Source organism: Lepidochelys kempii, chromosome 10, assembly GCF_965140265.1.
Source record: "Lepidochelys kempii isolate rLepKem1 chromosome 10, rLepKem1.hap2, whole genome shotgun sequence".
Lineage (NCBI taxonomy): Eukaryota > Metazoa > Chordata > Testudines > Cheloniidae > Lepidochelys > Lepidochelys kempii.
The window spans coordinates 2,370,980-2,393,599 of NC_133265.1; the positions used below are offsets into that span (position 1 = coordinate 2,370,980).

The 22,620-nt window shown below is 45.7% G+C and overlaps 1 protein-coding gene across 1 annotated transcript in view; it reads right to left on the reverse strand.

The window, feature by feature from the left end:
* TNRC6A (trinucleotide repeat containing adaptor 6A) overlaps window positions 1-22,620 on the reverse strand; it is a 175,055-nt gene that overhangs the window by 68,080 nt on the left and 84,355 nt on the right. The window contains exon 3 of the mRNA XM_073361630.1: window positions 9,244-9,291. Coding sequence (XP_073217731.1) covers window positions 9,244-9,291 — 48 coding nt within the window. The remainder of the gene's footprint in view (window positions 1-9,243; window positions 9,292-22,620) is intronic.

A 22,620-nucleotide genomic window follows, 5' to 3' on the forward strand; every position in this document is an offset into this window, starting at 1 on the left:
GTAGTTTAAAAATATGAAGCAAGGTAAAATTGTAAGGGCCTATTCTACAAGCCAGTCTAATTACATCTCTATGGAAAACCTGTGTAGTTCTACAGAAGTGATATATTTGATAATTGGGAGCTAACACCACCTGCTGAACTAACAGCTCATTCTAGACTGTGACCAGACACCAAGGGCATTGCTATATTTTGGGTTCAAAACATGCCAGCAAGTGCCATTAATACTATCCTATTCATAGGTTATGGACACCTTTTCGCAATGATCTGCAGTTCTGTCAGACCGTTCAGAATACTGTTCCTCTCACACAATTGGACACTCAGGAGGTGTGATATTTTCATATGAAACAATAATGCTGTCAACTTGAAATCTAATTACGGTAATTTAAAGAAAAAATGAAAATGAAGAACTACACTGGCCAGCTGAGTCCCCAGACACTTTTTTGGACTGTGCAATCACATTTCTGAAACTGTGGCTCTCTCTTCCCCACCCCGTTATTGTGTGAAATATCTATAAACAAAAGGGGAAACAGTGAAAGTGACTATACATAAGTGCTTTCAAATCTACTCTCAGGTTTCTTGTGACAAGTTACAAAGCAAACTGAAAAGAACTTTTCCCTCTTTAATCTTTTCAGTTATAATAATCTGAGGTGCAACTCATGACAGTAGATGTGACATTTTCAGGCATAAGTACTATTTGTAAGCTGACCGCACTTTAAGTGGATCTAAATTCCAAGACCCTTTACTGTTAAAGGGAAATCGTTTGTGTAACGGACATTTAGCATATACATAAAACCTATATCCAACCATAAATTTGGAATTTTTGATGTCTAATCACTCACATTATTTAGACCTTATATTCTGGATATTTCTCCTATATTTACACATTCTGATCTAGCGTTTCAATGTTTATGGGAGGGTTATTCCATTTTAAACTTCTGAAATACAGTGTAATTTTATCTTTCAGCAACAAAAATGCCACTCTTCATCACTCTGCTCAAAAGTGATCATTTTTCCTACAGCACGTAAAATGTGTTCATAACTAAAAGAAACTTACACATAACATGCACTTATTTTGCTTAAGAACAGCTTACTTCAACACCCACAAAAGAAAAACACCCCGATCAAAAACCCCAAAGAACCACATGGCACACAAAGTCACACTAGATTTAACAAAACAAAAACCAATAAAAAAAACCCAAAAACAAACAAACCAAAGCTATGGTCCTAAATTGAAAGATTCTTTGACAATTCAAAGAACTGCAATTTTGCATATCAGGTGAAGAGTTAAAACACTCATAAGATACTGTAAATAAGTGACAATCTTTGCATATATATATGTAAATAAAGTCAAAGGTTTGGTAAGAAAGTTAGTTGTAAGACAGCAACTATAGCTAATCATGAAACCTATAAATATTTCAATGCAGATGTTAAGAATCCTGTAAATAAAGATCAGCTACTTAGTTTTTGATTTATTTTGCTTTAAATTCTCAATACTGAGAAATAACTCCTCAGAAACTTGAAAATTTAATTATTTTCTCTACAAAAGCTGTCCATTTACCAAACATTGTTCTTTCCCATTTCTCAGATGCAGAATTTGCCTACGTGCTCCTTAAACATTAACAACATCGGCATGCGTGCGCCAGAGTTCTGGAATATTAGTCTTACAACAGCACCTGGTACCCCATTGTGTTAGCAGCTCTACAAAATACATAACAGACTGTCCCTGCCTTAAAGAGTTTACAATCCAAATAGACAAGACAGACTCCTTGTGTGAATAAGGGACTGATACTCCCATTTAACAGACAAAGAACTGAGGCACCGAGAGATTAATTCACTAGTCCATGGTCAGACAGAAAATCTGTAGGAGATCCAGGAACTGAACCCAACTCTCGTGAATCGCAGTCCAGTGCCTTAACCATCAAACCATCCTTTCTCTGTGGAATACTGCAATTTTACTGCAGCAGTGCCAAAAAAGAAAGTACTGCATCTCCTGTCCATGTGAAGGGATACATTATTCCTTCCCTAGTTTAGTAACAGTACAAGAAAAAAAGTTACTTTCCAGGGACATTTAGACATTTACTTGTGGCCTGAGAACAACTATGCTCATTGTAGCCATGTTAATCATTTTGCCTGTGAGGGTAGTAAAAGCGAAGCTCCTGGAACAGGGCAAGTGGGAGGTTCCCTTTACTCCATCACATCCTTCTCAAGCTGCCAAATGGAAGCCAGGGTATTATGAGGACTTTTTTTAATTAACAGAAATAGCTAACCATTCACCTCATTGCCAATGTCTTTCCTTTTTTTGGTCAGCCTCCCTCTTTCATTTATTTTCTCTAGAGTGGATGAGAAAACCATGGTTGGTTGCTCTTATTTGCTAGAGTCTAAAAGTATGATGATACTGCAATAAAAGACATGTGGTGACGAGTCTCAGAGCTTGAGTCAATTGACTCTGTATCAGAGGGCTTGGGCTACAGGCCTAAAAAGAGCAGTGTAGATATCCTGTCTTGGGCTAGAGCCCAGGCTCTGAGACCTCCCCAATCATGCGGTTTCAGAGTCTGGGTTCTAGCCCGAGCCAGAACGTCTACACTGCTATTTTCAATCCCGCAGCCTGAGTCCTCTGAGCCTGAGTCAGCTGACCTGGGCTCTGAGACTCACTACTGCAGGTTTTTATATTGCTTTGTAGACATACCTTAAGGCTCAGAGTAGGGATTTAGCATAATGCCTTTGGACCAAGTCTGATGGGATAGCTGATTTGGATAAAAAACACCCACTGTCCCAGAACCAGGATATGGTTGCAACTAGTATAGACCAGAAGTTGTTCCAACTGCAATCTTTGGAATGGAAATACAGATAGAGGGACGAATGCTTTGTGAATTACCTGCTGTAATTTTGCTTTTTAGTTTGTTTTTGTTTCCAAGAATAAAATTCTTGTTTCTAGTTAAAAATGCTGCCGATTTATTTCAAGCCATTTAACCCGCATTCTCAGTTCCACAAGATGACTTGGGAAATAAAACATCACTTCCCATTAGAATCCATGGTGATTTCCTAAATTAGAAGAATTGTAAGGTATCTTGAATATCTGACATATAGTGTCCACCACCCTATTGATTTCATATGAACCATTTATTTACATAAGCGCTCACTCCTTAACAGTTTCTGATTTTACAAAGATTAAACTCCTCCATTCTAGATTTTAGGGTCGTAGTCTTCCAATTAACAACACACAGATGTTGCAAAATGTTCCGTTGCACATTACCTGTTCAACAATATATCAGACAGTGTTGAACATATTGAATAATGGGTGAAGTTTAATAACCCCATACAAAACAATAAAATGTGTAGCAAATTGATATGCTAATCAGAGTAATTCAAAACATGAACTACAGCTTATATGATGGAATGCTAATGTATGGCATTTAATCCCAAGACTAAACATTTTGAAGAGGTTGTGCAGACTGTAAATAGAGATCTTATCTCTATATTAAAAAAAGGCTACCTACGACAGTCCAAATTTTGATTCCCTGAGTCACGGTTATCATTCAGGCTGGACCAGCAGGATGCAGTAAGTTTCAATAAATTAGCATCAGCAAAAATATACCGTTATCCTGCCTGTAAAGCAATATCAATGCCCAAGAGCTGGCTCACACACTTTGTAGCTCTGTGAGCCTCGTTATCACACATGCCAGAGGCTCCTTGAATTCCTCCATTCCACCCCACAAACTCCCTGCATGCCACCTTCTCATCCACCTCTATTTCTGGGGCTCCTTGCAACTCTCTCCAGTGTCTCCCTGCCAGGGGTTCTGTGTGATCCTCCATTTCCACATCCTCCCATGACAGGGTCCCCCATTTTCTCCCCATAGCAGTGGCTCTGCGCACCCCCATTCCTGACTGTGTGCAGCTCCCTATTCTCCACCCACCATCATCTGTCTGAGAGGTAAATCAGTCAGCATGTTAAATTGTCAGGATGGGCAGGTATGAGATGGAATATTCTGCTGGAATACGTTAATGGGTGCCATCAACCAGTTGTTTGATCTATAGACAATTGCAGAGGTGCTTGAAGCTGCAGAAGTGCTAAACCGAAGGCAAGTGCTCCATGTGTTCCTCATTTCCTCCTAAATTAATAGGGTTCTAGCCATTGATGTCAAGACCATTCCCTGAAATTTTGGAATTGATCAGATGCAGCTTTCAAAAGTTATCACATTACAGATCAGAGAAATGCCATCAATCTGAACATAATGCCTTTACAAGCTCGGCCAAATGGCTGGAAAGCTCTCTTAATGCTTGTTAAAACACAATATCTTCTATCCTTGTATTAGCCTGCCAGCGTTAAGAGGACTTTCCTATCATGTTAAACTAACATGACTGAAAAAACACATCATTTTTGCCAAAGACAGCGTCACTGACTTCAACATGACTGCTCATGTGCTTAAAGTTAAGCATGTGCATAAGTGCTTGCCGGATGGGGGCCTGCACAGACAAAACATCAAAAAGAATGGAGACTAAGTAACAAACAAATGCACCTGCGGTTGAGAGGCACCAAACTTCTAATTAGCTCCATGTTTTAAAACAGATACTCTGTCTTTAAAATGGAGGACTAAAGTTCACAGACTTCAAGGAAGAAATGTGTCTTAATGGGGAACGTGGAGGACAGTCAGATATAGCATAAGGGAGCAAATCCTGAAATGGAGAATGCAGGCTTCCATTCGGAACATTCCATTCCAAAAATGTAGGTTTGGTATTTTAACTTGATTCCAGCCAATAAGAAACTTTTACATAAGAATTTTTTAAACAGCTGGCTTTTAAACTTAGAGAGGCTTTGCCAATAGGGACAAACACCACAATAATATGAGGTAAAAAGAAAAGGAGTACTTGTGGCACCTTAGAGACTAGTACGCCTTAGCGAATACAGACTAACACAGCTGCTACTCTGAAACCAATAATATGAGGTGTTTGCGGGATGGGCATTACTTACCAAAAAAATGAAATGACCTAATTTGTGTTAAAAAGTGGACCACTGTTAACAACAGAATAGCAGTTATTGAAATGTTGAGATTTTTAAAGCAGATGGGAGTGACATCTAACAATTAAAATTTCCTTTCTGGACCTCTTTTCATTCCTCTCTACGGAGTACTCTATACTCCTCTTCCAGCTCCGACTATGAAATCTTTACCACCTCACTTATCCATCCTTCTAGCCACCTCCTGTATCTTCAGGGTGCAGGAAGAGACAAGCAGCAGCAACTCCAGTCTCTTACCTACATAGATTCTAGCCTCGACACCTCTCCTCCTCTTCATTTCATTCAGGTTTTTTATCCTCTACTTTTTTTGTACAGCCACTTTCAGCAATTCCTGTGACAATCTTACAAACCATTATAAGCCACATAAGTTTTCCAGTACCGAAAACTTACTAAAAATACCTTCAAAATGAGGTGAGAGATCAGAGACCTCATTACCAACTGAAGCTCCCACAGTAGGTAGAATGTTCACTTTTAAAACAAATATATCTCAAGTATTCATTTATTAGTATCACTTAAATTACTGTGTGTAGGCCAAAAACAGACTGGACTGAATGTTTCAGTGATTTGCCAAAGCCCAAGAAAGAAGAAGATGGAAAATTAAAAATTTTGAATACTCATAAGGGAATTTAATTCAAACACTGCCAAAGGACTGAGCAACAATCTGAAAACAAAGGCTCCCACAAAGTTCTAAGAAAATGGAGAGAGAAGATCAGGTTTCATAACAATCTAAAATGAACTCTAAAACAATAAAAGCATCGTACATTTCCTGGTACCCAGACCCCCATGTCTCAGAGTGAGACTTGCCAGAATTATGTAATGATCAAGTAAAGGTAGTAAAATACATCTAATAAGTAAAATAGTAGCAATATAAAAACAGCCATTTGACATAAATTAACTAAAACTTGTTTACTATTAGTTCATGTTGAAGCTTAACACTTCATTGTGATTCTTAAGTAATTGTATTTGGCATCCATTTAAATTAATTACAGGACTCAAACATACTATGGAGTCAATTCATTAAACATCTTTTATTAAAGCCAGGTCTGAACAAGAATCTTTTGCCAATATTATCTCTCCCGACAGGGGAGTGATGTGTGTCATTTTTATACTGATAAAAGCCTTAGTGTTGACACCATTAGGGCAATACAACTTAGTTTGTTTGGGGAATTGTTATAAGCTATGCCAGCAAAAGCACATTTTTGCCAGAAGCTGCATCTACCTTTTCTTATGTGGACTGGACCATAGTGTGTTCACTCAAATCTTACATAGTGAAATTCAAGAATGTTTTGCTAAGAAATAGTCCTCTTGACAAATAACCTTGCATAGCAAACATAGAAGTGATTGTGTGACCTACTAAGTAAAGTTAAAATGTGTCATATACTAAATTTGTATCCAGGCTATGTAGTGTGTGTGATGAAACTCCCTTCATGATTGAAGTACAGATTTGATGAGTAACATTAAAAGCTTCAGCTGAAGACAACTGATATTTAAATACTAACTTGAAAATCCACTTTAGAATGCTTAAAGCTGTTCCAGTGTAGTCGAAAAATTGTATCTTATACTCTCACACTATGGCTATCATGCGGGATTAAACTTTACTTGACAAAAAACACAATTTATGTATTTCTGTAACTTTAGAATCATTCCCTTCAAGTGGGCTCCATTTGACAATGACCCTGAAATATCTTGTGTAAGAATTCAAAGCTAGTTTTGTCTTAAGGCTTTTACATAAGCTGTACCTTAGCTTCCAATTTATATCATCTCCCTCAATACAGTAATATTTAACAAGAAATGCAAAATGCCAGCTCCTGAACACACATTACAAAGAGGAGGTATATTAAGGAATTAGAAAGCTCTTCAGCTTTCACAATGTTATAAAAAGAAAACTGATACTTGAAGGTGAACTACATGCACTAAACAACAAAGCATACGAAATTAACACTTCATTCTAGCAGATGCACTCAGGTTTTGGCTGAATTTTAAAACTTTCAGCCTTGCCAAGCAAAAGCCTCTTTTGGGTCTACCTGAATCTCCAGGGGACAGAAAAAGGAAAAACAAAGAAGAAAAAAAACGCAGAAGACAAAAAAGTACAAAGAACATTCTAAGAATTTTCAAGAATATCATCATGCCAGAACAAGACATATGTAAGAAATGACATCTTGAACACAAAAGTGAAATATATAATACTTGTATATACTTCATATTTCTATAAACTAAGTAGCTGGCATTGGAATTCCCATTCCTTAGGCCTTCCAACACATTAGGACACAAAAATCACTAATGGCAGATTCAATGCCTTCACTCTTTGATATGAAGAACACAAGTAACCAGTAGTTACCTAGTAAGATGCATTTTATGCAAAATTCAAGGGCAAGGCTAGTGCCTTGACAACAAAAAACCACCTGACTAGACAGGATTGAAAACAAAATCCTGCATTCACGTGTTCACTCCTAGTGGCAACAACTTAAAGTGGAAGAGAAAGATTTTTTTTTTTTAATTAAAGCTAATGTTAAAATTATATAATACGTAGGTTAAGAAAAGAGTATCTGTACATCTGGGTATTGTGCTTACAGTATTCACAAATACAAAGTTTGTTTTAACAGTCATAAGATACATCAACTGTAAGGACACGGAGACTGAGCCGGCAGCTAACCCTGGTGGAGCAGGTGGCAGAAAAAGGAGAAGGGAAGGCGGCATCTTATTAAGGCCAATCATCTGCATTTGCAATGACCAGTTAGTATCTTTCATTTAGGCCTTTCACTCTGGGTCAGGAAATTGAAGATAGGATCAGGCATAAAACCAGAACCAACCAGCTGGGGTTGCTGGCTGCTCCATGCCTTGCGGAAGGCTGGGTCTAGAATAAAGAATGGTGGTGTTTCGTTTTACTTCTGAATGCTTTGCTTCCTTCTCTGCAAACCACACTGAGTAGGTGGTTTGTGTGGTGTGAATGTGAAGACCAGTGGTATCCAAACTTTTTGGAGGGTGCCCCCTTACCCTGGTCCACGCACCCCTGCTGGGCCGGGAATGGGGCCACATCTGGAAGGGGCTGGTGGGTGGATAGGGGTAAGGGGGCAGAAGCTGGGGTTGCAGCTGTGGGTGGGTGTAGGCTGACAAGATGTCCTGATTTTATAGGGACTGTCCTGATATTCAGGGTATTTTCTTATATAGGTGTCTATTACCCCCAGCCCCCGGCCCGATTTTTCACACTTGCTGTCTGGTCACTCTAGGTGGGCAGGAACAGGAGTGGAGCCGCAGCTGGGCTGCGGTGGGGGCCGGCAGCCAGGCCTTTGGCCAGGTGTGGCTCTGCTCCTGGCCTTACCCTAGCCTCGGCCCCAAGCCAGGAACAGAGCCACACTGAGGTTGGGGATGGCGCCGGGCACTGGAGCTGGGGGACGCAGCTGAGGGCAGGACTGGAGCAGAGCTGGGGGCTGGGTGACGCTCCCTCCCCACCCCCACGGGGGCTGGCCCAGGCCCTGCCACGCACCCCTGGGGGAAGGGATAGCTCAGTGGTTTGAGCATTGTCCTGCTACACCCAGGGTTGTGAGTTCAATCCTTGAGGGGGCCATTTAGGGATCTGGGGCAAAAATTGGGGATTGGTCCTGCTTTGAGCAGGGCTTTGGACTAGATGACCTCCTGAGGTCCCTTCCAACCCTGATATTTCTATATATTAAACAAGAGATCTGAAGCAGTACAAAAAATTTTGCAATGGGACATTTTCCATTTATACGGTTTTTACCATAAGATTCAATATGTAATTATTACATAGTTAATTATCTAGAAAGTCACAGGTTTATAGTCAGACACACAACTTGGATGATGTAATAGATCTTTACTGGACCAAATTCACACAGAAGAGCTCTGGGTAAGGCTGAAAGCTTGTCTCTCTCACCAACAGAAGTTGGTCCAATAAAAGATTATCTCACTCATCTTGTTTTTCTAATATCGTCAGATAAAACGGCTACAATGCTGCATACAATTATTATAGTCAGGCATTTGCAGCAGCAGACTTCACTGAAGTTTACCTTTGCAAACATTATTTTCAGATGAAACAATGGAAAGGTTTCACTATCTACTAGAGAGCTACACTTTTAATCCAACAATTTTTCTAGCAACTAACATAAAATTAAGGCTCCATATAAAGGTTTCCATGAAGAGGAGAAAAATAACTACACAAACTCTAGGCCCACCCTGTCCTGGAATCAGAGAAGTAAATTCAAACGCATGTCTTACCTGCTTAGTTTTCTTTCAACTTCTTTGGTAGCTTTAGCTTCCAATTCTCTGTAACAGAAAGGGACGTTGGTTACCATGTCAACAGAAGAGCAGAAGAAATATAATTGGGATGGGTTTGAAAGACACACTGATCCTCATGTGTTGGTTCCTCATGGGGGAGAGGCTAGCAATGATCTCTGAATACTGATATCCATAGGTTTTTATCTCAGGATGAAGGGAGAACAGGGATGGAGCAAAACATACAGACACCAATTAATCTATTTTTCCTCACACTTCCTTAAAACCATTTGTTAAGCCACAAAAATAGTGTCTTTTCCATGAAAAAGGGATGAGGAAAAACTGTGCTTAACCTTGTTAACTGAAAAAGAAATAGAAGGCAAGGTATGAGCAGTATGCTACACAGAGACCTGACTTTGAATTATGGACAGACAATAATGACCTAGGAACACAGGAGATCAAACCTCCAACACAGTGGAAAACCAGACCCTGGGCAGGAGATTAAACCCCAAACACAGTGACCGGCTCCAGTCTTGGGGAGTATCGGACGCATTTTATCCCACAAAAAGAAAAGGAGGACTTGTGGCACCTTAGAGACTAACCCATTTATTTGAGCATGAGCTTTCGTGAGCAGGAAAGCTCATGCTCAAATAAATGGGTTAGTCTCTAAGGTGCCACAAGTCCTCCTTTTCTTTTTGCAAAGGCAGACTAACACGGCTGTTACTCTGAAACCTTTTATCCCACAGAAACCCAAGAGCCATTCTTCTTTAAACTTCCACAGCACTTGTTTAGCGTGTGAGGATAATAAATCACCAAGGCACAGAACCGCTTCTGGAGGCGGCGAGCCAGGCACCGGCGGACGGCTGAGTTGGGGCGAAGAAGAACGCTCCCCTGCCCCACCACAGCCACATGTCGGTCGGCCGGGAAGCCCTTCTGAGGCCCTAGCTGCAGAGACTCGAATGGTTTTAACCAAGTTACACCCAGGCCCCAGCGGCAGCAGGGACGTGTTACCTGAAACTAACACCAGCGCAGCCCGAGGGCACCCGCCGTGCAGCCCAGCCCAGCCCAGGGCGGGACTCGCGGGGCCAGGAGGCAGAGCCGGGCGGCAGCCACCCTCCAGGACCGCCCGGCCAAAGGGCCGCATCACCCACCTGCCCCCGTCCCTGCCCGGCATGGGGCTCCCTCAGCGCCCCCCGCTCCCCCCCGGCTCCTCCCCATCCCGGCGCCTCCCGCTCCGAGCCTCCCTTCGCGGCCCTCCCAGCCCCCCATCCAAACTCCGCTCCCCCCCATCCCGGCGCCCCCCATCCCAGCTCCGCGCCTCCCGGCCCCCATCCCGGCGCCCCCCGCTCCGAGCCTCCCGGCCCCCATCCCGGCGCCCCCCGCTCCGAGCCTCCCTTCGCGGCACCCCCCGCCTCCCGGCCCCCCCATCCCGGCTCCGCTCCCCCCCATCCCGGCTCCGCTCCCCCCCATCCCGGCTCCGCGCCTCCCGGCCCCCCCATCCCGGCTCCGCTCCCCCCCATCCCGGCTCCGCGCCTCCCGGCCCCCCCATCCCGGCTCCGCTCCCCCCCATCCCAGCTCCGCGCCTCCCGGCCCCCCCATCCCGGCTCCGCTCCCCCCCATCCCAGCTCCGCGCCTCCCGGCCCCCCCATCCCGGCTCCGCTCCCCCCCATCCCAGCTCCGCGCCTCCCGGCCCCCCCATCCCGGCTCCGCTCCCCCCCATCCCAGCTCCGCGCCTCCCGGCCCCCCCATCCCGGCTCCGCTCCCCCCCATCCCAGCTCCGCGCCTCCCGGCCCCCCCATCCCGGCTCCGCTCCCCCCCATCCCGGCTCCGCGCCTCCCGGCCCCCCCATCCCGGCTCCGCTCCCCCCCATCCCAGCTCCGCGCCTCCCGGCCCCCCCATCCCGGCTCCGCTCCCCCACATCCCAGGGCCCCCATCCCAGTTCCCCGCCCCCCATGCCTCCCGGCCCCCCATCCCAACTCCGCTCCCCCCCATCCCGGCGCCCCCCATCCCAGCTCCGCGCCTCCCGGCCCCCATCCCGGCGCCCCCCGCTCCGAGCCTCCCTTCGCGGCACCCCCCGCCTCCCGGCCCCCCAATCCCGGCTCCGCGCCTCCCGGCCCCCCAATCCCGGCTCCGCTCCCCCCCATCCCAGGGCCCCCATCCCAGTTCCCCGCCCCCCATCCCAGCTCCCCACCCCCCATGCCTCCCGGCCCCCCATCCCAGCTCCCCGCCCCCCATTCCGGCGCCCCCCGCTCCGCGCCTCCCGGCCCCCCATCCCAGCTCCTCCCCCTCCCCCCCGCTCCGCGCCCCCCATCCCGGCGTCCCCCCGCTCCGCGCCCTTCACACTTCCCTGCCTATCACCTCATGTATGTAAAGTGCTCGGAGTCCGGCCCGGGCCCGGCGCTGGCGCGGCGGCTCTCTAGGCGGCCTGGGCCCGGCACAGTGGAGCTCGGGGGCCCGGCAGCTGCTGCAGCAGCGTCGCCGCCATTTCCTGCCTCCCTCCTAACTTGGCCGGGTCCGGCACTGGCCCGCCGCACCGGAAGAGAAATCCCGCCGGAAACACCACTTCCGGGGCAACCAGCATCCCCCAACATGGCGCCCTAGCAACCCCCTAGCAACCCGGAGGGCAGAGACCGCCCCTCCCCCCGTCCGCGCATGGCGAAGGATGCGCCGCAAAGAGACACCCCCTGGACCTCAGCACGAGCGCCCCCAGCCGCCGAGGAGAACGGAAAGCAGGAGGCCCCCGTCCCCGAGAGAAAGAAAACCCCGGCCAGGACCCTCCTTCCCCGGCTCCCCCGACACGACCCTTGAGGAGCGTCCCACAACCGCCTGCCCCGGCGTCCCTGCCAGCGCAGCCCGGGGCTACAGTGAAGGGTTTGCTGGCCTCATGCCCAGGGCCGGCGGGTGCGTGTAATTTTTGGTGGCACCCAGAACGGGTCTAAGTTCGCCCCCCCCCCGCTTGTTGGCGCGTGTACCACAATTAATGGGGTGGGGCAAGTGGTTTGGGGTGTGGGCGGGGCTCAGGGCCGGGGCGTGTGCGTGGTGGGGGGTGAGGGCCGGGGACGAGGGGTTTGGGGTGTGCGAGGGGCTCAGGGCCGGGGGGGGGTGAGGGCCGGGGACGAGGGGTTTGGGGTGTGGGCGGGGCTCAGGGCCGGGGCGTGTGCGTGGGGGGGGTGAGGGCCGGGGACGAGGGGTTTGGGGTGTGGGCGGGGCTCAGGGCCGGGGCGTGTGCGCGTGGGGGGGGGTGAGGGCCGGGGACGAGGGGTTTGGGGTGTGGGCGGGGCTCAGGGCCGGGGCGTGTGCGTGGGGGGGGGTGAGGGCCGGGGACGAGGGGTTTGGGGTGTGCGAGGGGCTCAGGGCCGGGGCGTGTGCGTGGGGGGTGTGTGAGGGCCGGGGACGAGGGGTTTGGGGTGTGCGAGGGGCTCAGGGCCGGGGCGTGTGCGCGTGGGGGGGGGTGAGGGCCGGGGACGAGGGGTTTGGGGTGTGGGAGGGGCTCAGGGCCGGGGCGTGTGCGTGGGGGGGGGTGAGGGCCGGGGACGAGGGGTTTGGGGTGTGCGAGGGGCTCAGGGCCGGGGCGTGTGCGTGGGGGGGGGTGAGGGCCGGGGACGAGGGGTTTGGGGTGTGCGAGGGGCTCAGGGCCGGGGCGTGTGTGTGTGCGTGGGGGGGGGGGTGAGGGCCGGGGATGAGGGGTTTGGGGTGTGCGAGGGGCTCAGGGCCGGGGCGTGTGCGTGGGGGGGGTGAGGGCCGGAGACGAGGGGTTTGGGGTGTGCGAGGGGCTCAGGGCCGGGGCGTGTGCGTGGGGGGGGGTGAGGGCCGGGGACGAGGGGTTTGGGGTGTGGGCGGGGCTCAGGGCCGGGGCGTGTGCGTGTGGGGGGGTGAGGGCCGGGGGCGAGGGGTTTGGGGTGTGCGAGGGGCTCAGGGCCGGGGCAGAAGGTTGGGGTGCGGGCTCTGGGGTTGGGCAGGGGATGAGTTTGGGGTGGAGGCAGGCTGCCACGGGGCTGGGGCCAGAGAGGCAGACTACACAGTCCCCCCAGCAGGACACTCCCCTGGCACTGTCATTGCACGTGCTCCTAGGGGCCAGACCCCTCTGAGGTCCAGCAAGCCCCGTCGCATCCCTTGTGGGTGCCAGAGGGAGGGGGGGCTGCCATCACGTGTGTGCCTCCTCTCCCCGCAGGCAGCGGCTGTGCCACCAGCCCAGCCTGCCGCCAGCGCCGCTCCCTTTTGTAGCCGGGCGTGGCCGGCGAGGGAGTGGTGGGTCCATTGCCCGCTGCCCAGGGCGCAGGCAGGGACGCTCCGGGGGAGGTGCATGGGGGCAGCAAGCAGGTGCGGGGGGTGATGGGCGGGGGGCAACAGGCGGGGCCAGGGGAGAGACCTGGCCCTGAACATTGGTGGAGCCAGGCCCCTGGGCCCTGAATTTGCTGGAGCACGGGTACTACAGGCCAATATAACTCACTGCCCCTTCATGCTGCAGGTTAGGAGTGTGAAAAAAATCTAACCCCTGCCTGCCAGTTCTTTGTACCCGCCCTTGCTGCCATGCCAGCAAAAGCCCTACTGTCTGTACCAGCAAATCCTCGCCCATATAGACAGGACCACAGAGACCCCATCTTTCATGGTGAGATTACAACCCACCCTTACAGTGTGAGCTCTACAGTACAACCCCTCCCCCCCCATCTGTGACTTGAACTGCTACTTTACAGGTAGGCGTGGAAGAATTAGATTTTTCTCCCCCATAAACGTGAGTAAATGTCAATTTCACCACACAGACAAAACAGTGAAAAAATATTTTCATCAACAGTAATCATAATTTACAGATAAAGTAAAAAAAAATGCTTCTTGAAAACTTGTAAGAGTTTGATTTAAGAATATTTCCTGTATATTTTGATGTGATGTAGAATTAAGAAAAGGGCAACAAAAATGATTAAGTGTATAAAACAGCTTCTCTATGAGGACATACTTCCATAAAGAGGCTGGGACTGTTCAGCTTAGAAGAGAGATGACTAAGGGGAGATATAAATCTATGAAATCATGAATGGTGTGGAGAAAAAGAATAAGGAAGAATCATTTATCTCATAACACAAGAACCATGGGTCACCATCTGAAATTAATAGGCCGCAGGTTTAAAACAAACATAAGGCCATATTTCTTCACACAACGCACCATCAACCTGTGAAACTTGTTGTCAGGGGATGTTGTAAAGGCCAAAAATATAACTCTGTTGAAAAAAAAAAAATTAGATAAGTTCATGGAGGATAAGTCCCTCAATGGCTAGTAGCCAAGATGGTCAGGGACACAACCTCATGCTGTAGGTGTCCCTAAGCCTCTGATGCCAGAAGCTGGGATTGGACAACAAGGGATAGATCACTCGATAATTGCTCCATTCTGTTCATTCTCTTTGAAGTATCTGGCACCAGCCCTCTGTCAGAAGACAGGATACTGGTCTAGATGGACTATTGGTCTGTCCTAGTATGGCCGTTCTTATGTTGACACTTTGTGTGTTAAGGGTTTTAAAGCTTTAACTTTTTAAATCTCAGTATCTACTGTCATTAAATAATTATTGTCTGATCCCGCTAATTTCCTGCAACTGTGAAAAATTAAATAGATAAATATAAAAGAATACTTAAAATAAACAAATAGTATATGTTGAAATTATATTTTAAAAAATCTAATTCTGCCTATTTATAGGGTGATGCATGCTCTGTGTGGTGATGTAAGAAATCCATCCCTGGGGCATGAACCCCCCACCATGAAAGACCTCCTTATTTATATACATAAAGAACATGATAGCTGCCTGAACCCCAGCAGCACCAGACCTATGGAACTTATTCAATGCACCAGTCCCAGTTTTGAATGGGAACTGTCTTGTGTCCTGCATCCAGCAAGACAATAAAACTGCCCTGAGATACCTTTGAGACACAACACAATCATCTCGATATTGCAATAGACAAACTCCACCCCCAAAAGATAGTATAAAATATGGTAACTCTGTAATGGAACCACAAGTGCCACCATGGCAGTCAACATGGACAGGGAAAGTCATTCTTAATAAGTCCGTTCCTTCAGCCACCATGTGAGTAGTTTTGATCTAATTTCTCAACATCATTAGGTTACTTAAGTGACTGGAATTGAACAGAATTTCAATCCATGTCTCACCAATATCATAGAGAGAGAGACTGTCACTTCCCTGAGCAACCTAGGAAGATGCAAAGCAAGTAGCTAGGAGAGTAACAACACACCATTTTCATAAAGTAATTTTTCTGACCATTATTATTTTATTTTCTGGGCAGTGTCAGTGTGCTCAGCTCTGTATACAACACAGCAAAAGAACACACATTTTGAGGAATCAGTATTAACTTACTAGGTAAGCATCAGAAGTAAGCCAATAGTCTGCAATCCCTCTAAAAATGAAGAATGTAAGGAAGAAGGAGTTAATGTGTTAAGAGACTGCTAATTAAAATAGGAGGTAAAAAAATATTGTACTAAAAATGGAAAAAAAAGGAAGCTCACCATCACGGCCACTGTCCACTACTCTCTCTGCATTCAATTCATTCCTAAAGACTTTTCTGCCACAAATCTTACTACTGACATTATTTATTTATATTACTGCAGCACCTGGGAGCCCTTATCATGGACCAGGTTTGTCATGTACAAACAAAAAGATGGTCCCTGTCCTAAAGAGTTTACCATCTAAGTATAAAACAAGAATAAACGGACAGATGGGGAAATGAGACCACTGTTTATCAGGCTGATAAACAGTGGTCTCCCCCCATAAGCAGCCTATCCATTGTCAAGTTTTTTATAGGCATCATGGAGAAGGAGAGTTTTGAAGAATAATGCAGTAGCTTTGTGGCTGATCATAGGGAGCTCCTTCCAAGAAAGAGGTGCAGTGTGGAAGAAAGCATAGAGTTGCTTATTTGAAAATTTAACAAGAGAGTGATGGAGGATGACATCATCAGCCATCCAGAGGCATCCTGATAGTTAATGAGAGAGAAGTAGAGTGGGGATAGAGCATGAGGGCCTTGAAGGTGATAACAACCAGCTTATGTTAGATGCAACAAAGAATGGGGAGTCAACGTACTGACTGATATGTTTGAAGAGTAATTGGGACTAATATAAAAAAAAGTGTTAATTTAGTATTACTAAGACATAGCCAAGCACCCCCTTGTCCATGCTACTAATGTATTACATAGCTTTCCCCCATCTTTTTGTCAGTCTTTAGATTGTGGGTTCCTGGGAGAGGGACTATATCTTCTTTACTGTTTGGAGAGTACCGAGCACACTCTGGGCATGAACCTCAATAAGTGAAAAACATACTTAAATAAATAATAGTCCAAATAAGAATACAGAGTCATCTGGGGCTTGGATGTGGAAAATAAAGAATGCAAAAAAAATATGGCCAAATTCATCCAAGTTTAATTGCACTGACTTGAATAGAGTTACCTCAAAAATGAGTTTAGGCAAATGAAGCCAGTCAAAGGGATTAAGGGGAATAAAGGGAGGGAGAGAACTGGAAAACATTAATGCCAAGAGAGGATTGGGGTTATAGTGGATAGCAAATCAGAAGTTTGCAGTGCAGTGCAATTTTTGATTGCATTCTCAAAGGCATCATGTTATCGCACACACACACCCCTTTTTTTTGGTGCAAATAACATTGTCCTGCTGTGTTTTTAACCCAGAATATCGAAGCAGTGAGAATCTGAAAATGAAACTGACTATTAAAAAAAATCAGGAATGATTTGATTTTCATCATCCAAGCCCAGAAAACATAGGAAGGAAACAAAGAGCATAAATAACAGCAGGAAACTGATTTATTGTGATTTAATATTTATATTCCATTACTGTACTGCCTAGAGGCCCATTGTACAAACACATAGGAAGATAGTTTCCCTTCCCCAAATGGATTATAATTGAGGGCCCTGATCGTACAAGTGATTCTTTGCAAGCAGACCCCAAATGGGTAGGAGCTCCGTAGGTTTCAGAGATCCATTCACACATAATATCTCCTAGGTTCAGGGCCCAGAAAGACAAGTGATATATGGATGATGGGGAAGAGCAATACCATCAAATATATTTAGTTTTTATATATCTATATATAAAATTACAATTAAAAATATTATAAAGTTTTTGCCAACTAGCCTTATCTACCCAGCATTAACTGACTGATTTTCTATAGACATCACAGCAGAAGTGGATTCTGGGGACATTTTTTTCAATGTTTAAAATTCACTTTGAGCAATCTAAGGTGTATATTAGCTTGCTCGCTAGTCCAGGTGAGTCAGATTTTTGATAGGTGATAGTAGCCTACTCTATATGGTGTCCTGCACCACTGCTGGAGTATTCTGGTGCATAATAAGCCTGTCACCCAGATGGTTGCTTATCAGCAGTTCCTGCATTTAGCTCTGAAGCATTACTTCAAACTAGCCTAGGAGTTTGAACAGTTACTGTTCAAGGAAACAATTATTCTTGTACATGCCTTCAGTGCTATTCAGGAATTTAATTTTTTTCTAAACTCTTCTACCGTTAACATGGAAATAAGCACAGGGTTTCATTTGTGCTATCATAGGAGATTGTGAGAAAAAAGAATGAAGGCAGGTAGGTGGTTTGTTGGTTAGGGAAAAACCTTTTGCAAAACTGTCATGAACATTTACCAGCCCAGCTGCAAAATCTCTTAATTTGGCTTTTAACCTTATCACTGGTACTAATGAAAAAATTACAGCTATTTTAGTCACCTATCAAAAATCTGACTCACCTGGACTAGCGAGCAAGCTGACCGTCACACATATTTTGACCCCCAATTGTCCTCAGACATCTGCTGGAATACAGCCTGTCTTGCTGGTAGAATGAATGGGTGCAATATATTGCTGCTAGGGAAACCTTATGTTATTAAAGCCAAGCATTTACAACAAAGCAGCATAGATAATAAAGGGTCCTTTTCATCCTGTTCCTACATGCTAAATAATATAACTTGGATTATTGTGCAGCTGGAAAACACACACACACAAAGAGATTGTGTCATGTTTCTCTTACTTCAATAGGCAATGGCAACCTTAAAATCAATTTCTTTGTTACTAACAGTAGCTTTGAAGCTTCTAAGTGAAATCTCCTTTGAGATTAATTTTTCCTCATATATAAAAGCTGTTTGGGAGTTATTTATGTGTAAAGCTGTGTAACTAGAAGCCATTCTTTGTTGACATTTCTGTTCCACTTCCTGTTACTATGCCTCATTCCCCACACTCCCATTTCATCCACTCTTGAAAGGGATAGTATTTGATGCAATAGAACTGCTGCTATGTCTGTTTTCAGTTGGGAAGGTTAACAAATATATTATGCACTCTAGTTATGGCTTGTTGTTAACTGAATCAGGGCACTGTCAATAAAAATCATAGTCAAGGTCTGTAGGTTTCTCAATTATTTTAGACTCTGCTCTAATTTTATGCATACACGTGCTCCCAGGAAGTGGTCTGCTATTCAGCAATTGCTTCCATTCAATCCCTAAATACCAAGGCTTCAGTGGACCTATCTACTCCACTAACTAACCCTGTATCATCCCCCCTCCCCCACATGTTCTGATCCCAGATCTTCCAATTCCAAAGTCTCATTTCCCTGCAACTCAGAGAGCCAATTTTGCAGTTTTAAAATACCAGCAAACTGGCCATGTAACAGCACTGCAAAATTCAAGCTAGATGACAACCCTCGAGTAGGGAGTCTCTTCAGGGGGAAGTGCAAGGAGGTGAGAATTCACCTGCCAAAAAGCAGTGCCACCTATTGTGGCAGTATTCATAGGCACTGTATGGCAACAGGATGCAAACAGTACCAAGTCGACATGTACTCTATGTATTTCATCTTGTTTCACATCTTGCCAATGATGTGGACAAAGCCAAAATAGGATGCTGAGCATCATACCGGTAGGACTTCTGCGCTGAATACAGGATTTCATCAATTCGGCCATAATGAGGGGAGTGATTGTGGATCATGGATGGCAGGGCAGCACAGGCCCAACACTAGCCCATATCCACAATGGGCCAGATCTTCTACCTCCTTCCTTGCAGAGATATCTGGGTTAGGTGCAGAGGAACTCCATGAGGAATTTTTTCCCAAAGTAATTCTGCTGCTGCTACTCCAACCAAAGGGCTGGTGCAGGCTTAGCAAGAGACAGGCCAGGTATTCTGGGTTTCCTTAATGCTTTCTTTTGTTTTGGACCCCAAGAAGATTGTAAGAGCAAGGATGTCAGGTTAGATTGTATTTAGGGTCAGTTCTACTCAGTATTTGCCATCTGTCCTTAGTTTCATAAGAACGGCCATATTGATCCGTCTAGCCCAGTATCCTCTCTTTCAACAGTGGCTGGTGCCAGGTGCTTCAGAGGGAATGAACAGAACAGAGCAGTTATTGAGCGATCCATCCCCTGTTGTCCAGTCGCAGCTTCTCACAGTCAGAGGGTTAGGGACACCTGTAGCATGAGGTTGTGTCCCTGACCATCTTGGCTACTAGCAATGAAGGGACCTATCCTCCGTGAACTTATCTAATTCTTATTTTGAACCCAGTTATAGTTTTGGCCTTCACAACATCCGCTGGCAACGAATTCCACAGGTTAATTGTCTGTCGTGTAAGGAGGACTTCCTCATATTTGTTTAAACCTACTGCCTATTAATTTCATATGGTGACCCCAGGTTCTTGTGTTGTGTGAAGGGGTAATGACACATCTCTATTCGCTTTCTCCACACCGGTCATGATTGTATAGACCCCCAACTCATTCCCTCTTAGTCATCTCTTTCCTGAGCTGAACAGTCAGAGTCTTTTTAATCTTTCTTAAGATGGAAGCTATTCCATATCCTTGGCCATTTTCTGGACCTTTTCCAATTGTAATGTATCTTTTTAGAAATAGGGCAACCAGAGCTGCATGCAGTATTCAAGGTGTGGGAATACCGTGGATTTATATAGGGGCATTATGATATCGTCTGTCATATTATCTATCCCTTTCACAATGGTTTCCTAATTTGAAATTGCAGAACTGCTAACTGTGCTACATAACCTATCGCTTAAATCAGTTTCTGTACCATGTGACTGGAGGAGAGCTAATGTGATGCCCATGGGCCCCTAGGACGACTAGGCCTCCTAGGCACTACAGTACTACAAACAGTTACTAATAATGGGAACTTCCATCCAAGGGTGCAAATCCTGCCTAGTGAGTTCAGGCAGTTGCCCAGTGTGGATCATTTAATGTTACACTTTCACCATTAATTAAATGTGGCCTTTTGGTCACCGATCCCTCCACACACCTTTTTCCTAGCCCCTGCCTAGCATTGCAAGTCAGCTGCCACCCACACCTATTGAGTGTGACCTGACATCCTGATGGAGACACATAGTTCATTCCTTCTGGAACTACCAGTGTAACTTTCTCCTTAATTAGGATGTTCACATAATGCAACCAACAACAAAAATAAAAGGGAAAGAAAGAAAAATGCAGAAGATAAAGAAATGTTCTGACTAAAAATAGTTAAAAACAAGCGGGCACCATTTCAATGTTTCCTACTCCCCCCACCCTTCCCTTTATCTGCAATTTGCTGTCAAGTCTTCATACAAAATGAGGGCTTTAGTGTGAAGTTGTAAAGCCGACATGTTAGAAAATACTTTCTGCCTAATGTCTGGGGAAAATAAAGCGAGAGGCTCCTTTTATAAGTCAATGTGAGAAGTGCAGGCCTGGGAATGTGGTGAATTTGCAGTCAATAACCCTTTGCCGCTTGTTACATTCAGCATCATTACACAGAATGAAGAAGCTGTCATGAGCAAAACAGATTGTTTTCAAAATTGCACTTGATTTAAATAATCCAAATTAGCTGATCTGACAGACAGGGGGAAACAATCTTCTTGTTAACACACAGAGACTGTGTCTTACTCTACAAGAACTCTCCTTTCTCAGATCACTATAGAGCTTTTATTTACAGTATTTATGTTTGGAGCATTTTTAAATGGTCTTAGCCCTGTGCTAAGGGCTTATCATAAAGGGACTGATCAGACAATCTTTACTTATACCAGTAATTTATTTCTTACTCACACAAGCAGTCCCAGTGAAGTCAACTGGACTTCTTGCATAAGCAAGGATTACTTCAGTCTTTGTAGGATCCTTAACCAGGAAGAGAAAAAGAGTATGACAGATTTTGAAGTTGCAAACAAAAAGGATTTGGCTTCTGCTCCAGCAAGAGCTGGAATGCAGCCAAAAAGAGCAAAATCTCATCGTAGGACTCGCGATTAAACAGCCAGTGCCTATTTCACAGGCCGCAATAACAAACAGCCATTAGATCTGTGCTCAGGAAAAGAATATTCACAGCCTAGCCTCCAGGCTTCACTTGCATTTCCAGCTTTATCACCGTTACACAGGGTGATCAGAGTCGGGAGAGCAGGCAATAGGGGTTATTAAATGAAAATTTAATCCTATCCTTTAAATCTGCAAAAAAATAATAAAAGAGAAAAAGAATTGCCCTGTGTTTTAAAGCTGGCCCAACTTGCTTCTCCTGGTCTGCATTTGGGAAAGCTGCCAGCAGTAAAATGGAATTGCTGAGCCTAAATTTCACTCTGCATCCAGCCAATTATTCCTTCCTCACGTCCCCTGGTCTCCTAAGTGGTGCACTGCAATAGACGTTTTCAATCTTTATTTATTTATCAGGGTTCCATTACACTTCCAAAGAAATATCACATGGATGTGTTCATTGTTCTTTTCCTTTTTGCAGCTTCCTCCAGTCTGCACTGCCCAGTCTTCAGTGATCAGAGTTATTTTAGAATTGCTTTCAAGGCTTGAATTTTTCCATTGACTTCAATAGACTTTGGCTCAGGTTCTCAGGGTATGTCTACATTGCAATAAAACACCCACAGCTGGCTGGTGTCAGCTGACTAGGGCTTGCGGGGCTATCAAATTGCAGCATAGACATTTTGGGCTGGAGCCTGGGCTCTGGGACTCTTCCCCCCCCCCCCCCCCCGTGGAGTCTTTACACCACACAACACTGTGCAGCACAATGGTAAGGCGTGGCTGCCAGCGAGGTGTCAAGCCCTGAAAGAGGAGGTTGGTCCCAACAGAGCATGTATGTTTAGTAGCATAGATGAAGGAGGAGGTCTAGCTAGGTCCAGGTGGAGGATGCACATACAACTCGGCCCAGATGGTCCACTCCGGTTGTTAGGATTGCTGCCCGTATTTGTTCAGACTCTCTTACGCCCCTGTCTATTGCAGATAAATCTCTTTATAAGCAATGGCTATTTAATGACTTATTCCATAGCACCACTATCTAATACAGCTAGATTACTTGCAGACTTGGGCCATTTCATTTTGCATTACTGTACAATAATAATACACACTGTTTTTAGTCTGCACCAAATTGTTTTCTTCTGCACCAGCAA